The sequence below is a fragment of the Pezoporus occidentalis genome, unplaced genomic scaffold (assembly GCF_034315485.1).
Source record: "Pezoporus occidentalis ecotype Australia unplaced genomic scaffold, CSIRO_AGI_Poc_V1 ctg26, whole genome shotgun sequence".
In the NCBI taxonomy this organism is placed as follows: Eukaryota; Metazoa; Chordata; class Aves; order Psittaciformes; family Psittacidae; genus Pezoporus; species Pezoporus occidentalis.
Window position 1 is genome coordinate 5635589 of NW_026914502.1, and position 6886 is coordinate 5642474.

Below are 6886 nucleotides of genomic sequence, written 5' to 3' on the forward strand. Positions count from 1 at the left end.
AATGGGAGGGGTTCTGTGTGTGGGTAGAATAGCAAGTATGCAGCTTTCCTTGCAAACAGAGCAGTTCTGTGATTGGCTTTTGGTTGGGGTTTTTTGTTGGATTTCTGTTACAGGTTTTCTGTTACGTCTCTTGTTAACACACATTTCAGGTGAAATCAGCGGAAATTGATAGAATCACAGAACAGTTAGGGTTAGAAAGGACCTTAAGATCATCCAGTTCCAACCCCCCTGCCAAGGGCAGGGACACCTCACTCTAAACCATGGCACCCAAGGCTCTGTCCAACCTGGCCTTGAACACCACCAGGGATGGAGCATTCACAACTGCCCTGGGGAACCCATTCCAGTGCCTCACCACCCGTACAGTAAAGAATTTCCTCCTTATATCCAACCTAAATTTCCCCTGTTTTAAGTTTTAACCCATTACGCCTTGTCCTGTCACTACAGTCCCTATTTAAGAGTCCCTCCCCAGCATCCCTATAGGCCCCTTTTAAACACTGGAAGGCTGCTATGAGGTCTGCACTCAGCCTTCTCCAGGCTGAACAGCTCCAACTTCCTCAGCCTGTCTTCATACGGGAGGTGCTCCAGTCCCCTGATCATCTTCGTGGCCTCCTCTGGACTTGTTCAACAGTTCCATGTCCTTTTTATGTTGAGGACACCAGAACTGCACACAATACTCCAAGTGAGGTCTCACGAGAGCAGAGTAGAGGAGCAGGATCACCTCCTGCGACCTGCCGGTCACGCTCCTTGATAAAGGGCTCAAGTAATGTTCCGTAGTTAAATGGGAGAAGGGAGCACATGGGTTGTGCAGAGTACACTTGAAATATGAAGGGAGAAGCAAATGAAAATCCTTTTAGCAGAAGCAAATTTACAGCTCTTGTCATGTAAAGCTCCAGATAGTTTTTCCTTGGTGTACAGGAGTTTCACATGCTAAAACTTAACACAAGTCCAAAGGCTTGAATAACTTGAAAAGGTAAAAATCCCAGTGATCAAAACTGGTGACATTTTGGCCTTTGTTTTGACCAGTTTTTGTCTGTGCTGGCTGCCTGAATTTCTTCCTGACTCCTGGCAGTTTGGTGCACTCAGAAAGGTCCTGGGTGGCCCAGTTCACACTCTCTTTCTATTACTGTGTGGTATACGTGTATTGTTTTTGATTGTGGTTTGTTCTTTTGTGTTTGCAGATATAGGAGGGAAATGCACAAAGTGGTTGCCTTTAAAGAAATCACACTTCATCTATCAGCAGATTTATATCTCATTCTATAATAATAGTGTCATCATAGCTGCATCATTAATGATAGTAAAGTGATTCAGTTGTAGATTTAGAAATTAAACTCCACTTTCTACGCCAAGATTCTCAGATAAGCTGAATGCAGGCAAAAGCATGGCTTTCTGGGGTGTTTCTTTTGGGAGGAAAAACTAATGATGCCACCAGGTATTTTTAATGTGGTTTATTTATAAACAACATAAAAAGGGGTTTGGTTTTTTTTTTTCTTTTTTTGATCTTAAAAGAATCAAACAATAAGAATTTATTTACTTCTAGCCTGTGGTTTGATGGTTTCTCATATGAATTAAAGGTGATGCAGTCATATGAGACACAGCTTTGATCATTGCTGCTCTCCTTCATAAAGAGATTCAGACCACCTTATTTCATTGCTTATATTTGGACACTCGCCAGACATGAATGATTCTTTGCATGCTGCAGACTGCTTTAACCCTGCACAGCCTATCAGGTTAGCTCTACCGTTGTAAATGACCGCACAGCATCACTGATCAGTGAGAGCTGAAACCTGGCTCCAGCCTAGAGCCACGAGAACACCACATGTGCCTCAAAGCTGTTATTCTCCAGGGTGCTCTGCTGCAGCTGTGGCCTTGGCAGATGGACTGGCCCTTTGCAGAGTCCAGAGAGAAGCCTCCATGCATGGCAGCATTATGGAGAGCTGGAGGTGCAAATGCTTGCCATGATAACAATAAAGTATCTTGAGTCATCTGTTTGGGCCTGTAGTACAGTTGAAAAACACACCCTCCTGTAGAGCTGCAAAGAGCAGGGGTTCAGGCAGAGGACATGTATGTGTGTACACATCCCATTGCCAGCTCCTCTTACAGGAAAAAAGCTGCTATTATCTCCCTCTTGTCCACCACTGCAGGCTGTGTGGGTAAGAACCTTGTGAAGGACTGAAGTAATTTCATGGTGCCATGCTTGCCATCAGCTTTTCAATCCCAGGAGACAAGTATGAGGTGGTGCCAGCTTTTAGATGAAGACAGCCATCCTTCCCTCAGTCAGATGTAGTGGAGCACAGCAAAGGATGCCCAGCAAGTGCAGCAGAGGGGTAGCAACAAACAGTGTAGACTATAAATTTGTATTGCTGCAAAGCAGCAACTCGGGGGAACTGCAGCCTCAGTCTCTCAGTAGGCGTTTTAGGGTGACTGATGATTGCAAAGCTGTTTGTAATGCACAGGCAGAATCTACTTAGTGCTGTTTCTATTTTTCCCCTATCCCAGGCAACTTCTCCTGACTGCATCCTACAGTCCTTCTTCAGAGGTCCTTTGGAAACCTTTTCTCAGGATTCACATTCCTCCTCCATAAAGGTGTCTCTCCAGTTTAAGAATTGTTGCCAGGTATAACATGGCTTTCCTCCCAGTGGTTTTATGTATCTGCTAAGACAAAGCACTGTGGTATTGCATTGGTTTGTATTTTGTGCAAAAAGTTCTAGTGACATCAGAAGCTGTGCCTCTAGCTCAGCTCTGGTTCAAAGAATGGTGAGGCAAATTTGTACAGTTTGTGGTGTGAAATATCTCAGCTCTTTCACCTTCTAGGAGCATTCTATATTGGGCAGAGGATTTCGTTCTGCATTCCTGGAAGGTGAAATGAATCATAATATGGAGGGCTGGAAAGCATCTTCAAAGACATCATCGTTGACAGCACTCTCATAAGCAGGTGGTGGAGTGAGTGGCTCCAGTGGTTCAAACCTGTCTTCAACACCTTTCACTTCATGGATATCCGAAACAAACCGCTGCAGTCTTGGGGGCAGCACCAGCTGCAACTGCATCCTGGGTCCTGTATCTGTCTCAGAGGTTCGCCCTGTGTCTGATGCCACTGACATCCTGAGAGCCTCCACCATAATCTCTTCTTGGGTGGATGATTCAATAACTACGTTGTAAGGAGGAGGCTCATTCAGTGGCGAGGGCACTAAGCCTGGATTGGATGCAATTGTCCATATTGCTGGAACTGACATGGTCATCACTTCCTCATAGGTGGGTGCTTCATAGGCAGCGTTCACCCTATGCACAAAAAGAGGAATGGCAGTTACAGTGATTATTTTACTGCTTAGTTTATGCAGAAGCAGGTAGTCCAGATAATGTACTATTGGGACCAATCAATAGATGGGGCTGAGACATTATCTCTCACATGGGTTTACTGTATGTGATATTGTGCCACTGGATCAGCTCACTTGTACAGCTAACTTAGTATCTCGCTTCATGGTCTAGAGAATGGCTCATTCATTCTCATCCACATGCTCCGGAATAAGTGAGGAAACCCACACTGTTCATCAGTGTCCTAGGTTTGGCTTGATGGTCCCTCATTTTAAATCTCCTACCAGTTAAAATTTACTATTAAGAATTGCTACTAAGTATTTCTTGGAATAAAACAGGACCTTGCTTTTTTAATACATTAGCTCAATGTTTGTCTATTTTAAAAGGAAAAAAGCCCAAGTATTTTCATTTAGTTTAAAAAAGACTAATTATTTTGTGTTAAAAAGAGTATCTACAGAGGAAAATGTTATTTTAGAAACATTTTCCTTTCTAGGTTGCATTTTTAAATAAACATACTAATTTTCTTCTAGTGAGTTCCCAAGCTAGCAAAGCTCAATATAGACTCCTTTTTACTTACTCTTTCTAAAAAGAAACAATAATATTTCCCCTCTTACAAACCCTGTATTTAAGAATGTCAAGTCATTTATGAATATGATAATGATTATGTGGAGTATACAGACAAGGAAGCAAAGAGACAAGTAAACTCTTCAACTGCAGTAGGTAAATAGGGGTTAAAATTAGATGACACTGAGAACCTGCAAATGTGCGTGAAGCCAAAAAGATGTGGAAGAATTCAGAGCCTCTCAAAATCAGGGTTTATCAGCATGTAATTGGGTGTTTAAGACTGGAAACACTCCCAGTTACAGGTTCCTTTTTAAAAGTTTGCTGAGGCACAGTTGCTTTACAGATAAAGTTTATAGAGCTAAACCCAGCTAAGATTCAGTATTGCCTCAGCAGTTTTTCTTTTTCCTTGTCTGACTCATTGTTTGGCAAGACTTAATTACTCAAAGAAACATAAAACTGGGCCTGGATCTGTTTAACCCTGGAAATTGTTAGTGGATCAGTTCCCGGGGGGGGGGGGGGGGGGGGGGGGGGGAAGAAAATATATATCGAACAGGATACAGGACACGCATGGCAGAGACATTTGCAACCTCCACCTGAAGAATGAAGGAAAACTATGGAAAAAGAACTTTAGACTTCTGGAACAGAGTCTGTGTTTTGTGTCCTAGGAGAAAGACAGCAAAACAATATGTAAAATGGCCATGACTCAGGAGAGAGTTAAAGTAAGAGGAATAGCCAGGTTGCTGCTTACCCTGCTTGGTTTTGCCTGTTTGGAGATACCTCGTTTGCGTCACGTCGCTGTCGATTCCTCAGGTAACACTCAACAAACACACTCAGCAAATAGCCGATCAGGCACACTCCCCCTACCCCTAGGAAGAAATAGCCTACTGGATTGATGTTGGATGAAATGGCCAGCATGGTGACCCCAATGAGAAGAGCAGCAGTGAAAAGAAGCAACAAGGCTTGGCGGATGTTCTTCCACTGTGTCTCTAACCACATGGCAGTACAGATGCTGGTAGCAGACACTTGAAAACAGATGAGCAGTTAAGGGGACAGACATCTGTGGAAGATGGAATAGTTTTTTCAACATAAAACAGAAGTCATAAGTATCATGACCAAAATAAGAACATACATACTTGAGTACATGCCATCATGAGAACATGCAGCTATGCACATACATAATATCCTAGGGAAATGCGTGCATAAATGCATGCCAGTGTAAATGTACTAGGATTTCCTATGTGAATGCATACTGAATAATGGGAGCATTTGATCACACAGACCTAAAATGCATAAATAGACCATAAGCACTTATTGCCAGGCTCATCTAAAAAGGGCTTCTTAATAGAACTTAGAGCAGTCTAGGATGCAGATTCGTGGTTATTATTAAACACAGAATAACTTTAAAGGTTAATTCTAGGACATTTGTACGTTGCATAGCAAACATTCAGATACTAGTTCAGATCCTGGAAGTAGCCTTATTAATGGGGCTGTCAGCTCTAGTAAATAGAACACCTAGCTTCAGTGTAGCATTATAGCAATAACATTACTTTAGGTTCTAGATGTAGCTGGTTTTTGCAAAACATAGGCATGTGTTTGAATATTTGCCTATATCGTCAGTTCTTTTTCCGTTGATGTGATATTTTTGCACTGTCCTCAGGCATGAGAGCCCCTTCTGTCCCCCATTCCAAACCGCATCTCTGGGAAGGAGACAGCAGTTGCACTGTGTGCAGTCAATACGAAACACATACCAGGGATCTGTATTCAACAATTTTTGCATGTCACTTTGCATGTGTTACACTAACCTACACATATCCCACTGTTTTGATGAAGACACTGTCAAAAAGCATGACAAAAGCATGACACAATGGGCATTTTTATGAGAATGCATCTCCTAACAAATACATACATATATGTTACATTGTGTGCTTTTGCACACAAAGTAGGTTGCCCTGTTAGAGCACAAATAGATACATATATATATATATATATATATACAAATGCCAGAAAAAGAACTACATTGTTTTTCAGGTTATACTTACCAGAGACAGGTTTTGGTAGGTAGAAACAGTCATGTTTTACGTTCTCTCTTCATCACAAGGAAAAATGTGCAAGCGCTTTTGTCCTTGCTCCTTTTCCTTCTGACCTGAGGATGGGACACTGGTACAAACTCTCCCTCCTTCTGAGTTTTCTTCTAGGGAGGCAATAAAGATTTCTTTTGAAACTAAAAGCCAGCCACTGCTGAATGATGGGAAGATGCTGTTGTACGAGTTTTGAGTGTGAAACCTTGTTTTTCCAGGTTCTTAATCCAAGGCAATTTCTAGACGATCACATACCTTCTACGCTTTTGCAGCTCTTCTAGGTCTATCCCACAAAAGCAGGAAACTCCTGAGGAAAGAGGGCGGAGTGAGCAGTGGGGGAGTGCTTACCTGTGTCGGATCTGTTTGGTCTGCTTTACTTTAGTGAGATAAACCGCCCTGAAAACTATGTTCTTCCACCACCACCACCCTGCGAACCAGAGGAATCTTGATCTCTGCCTCACAAAGCAGGAACGGCTGCTGGCCCAGCCCATGTCACGTGGCCCACACATAACTCTTATGAGTTCTGTAAAATGGAAATCTGTACATTTTTTGATCCTGATTGCGTGCTGTTTGTCACATGTTGTTTTATCCCTTTTGGTTTTACAAAGGAGGCAATGGTTTATTATTTCACAGAGGGATGAGTTAAATTCCTTTTTATGCCCTGATGTGTCTGGGAATGAGGGGTACTGATAAGCAACAGAACAGGTACTGAATTACTTTTGAGGTCTGTTACCATCTGAACCTTTAGTGCATGTCTGAAAAAGAATGAACAGAACAGAATACAGTAGAACAGGGTAACAGAACAGAACAGAATGGAACATTTCAGTTGGATGGAATCTACAGCAATCATTTAGTCCAACTGCCTGACCACTTCAGGGCTGACCAAAACTTAAAGCATGTTGTTCAGGGCATAGTCTAAATGCCTCTTGAACACT

General features: G+C 42.4%; 1 protein-coding gene across 2 annotated transcripts; it reads right to left on the minus strand.

Annotated features, from left to right (window-relative positions):
* Positions 1-2330: 2330 nt before the first annotated feature.
* Positions 2331-6430, minus strand: TMEM139 (transmembrane protein 139). Of its 2 annotated transcripts, none has more exons than XM_062624045.1 (4): positions 6387-6430; positions 5913-6258; positions 4622-4930; positions 2331-3276 (listed from the first exon to the last, which is right to left on the minus strand). In XM_062624045.1, the coding sequence occupies exons 3-4, from the start codon at positions 4867-4869 to the stop codon at positions 2868-2870; spliced, it is 657 nt and encodes a 218-aa protein (XP_062480029.1). In that variant the 5' UTR covers positions 4870-4930; positions 5913-6258; positions 6387-6430; the 3' UTR covers positions 2331-2867. The 2 variants fall into 2 exon arrangements, with proteins under 2 accessions (XP_062480029.1, XP_062480030.1); XM_062624046.1 differs by having other exon boundaries at positions 5913-6016; positions 6300-6428.
* Between the last annotated feature and the right edge of the window lie 456 nt (positions 6431-6886).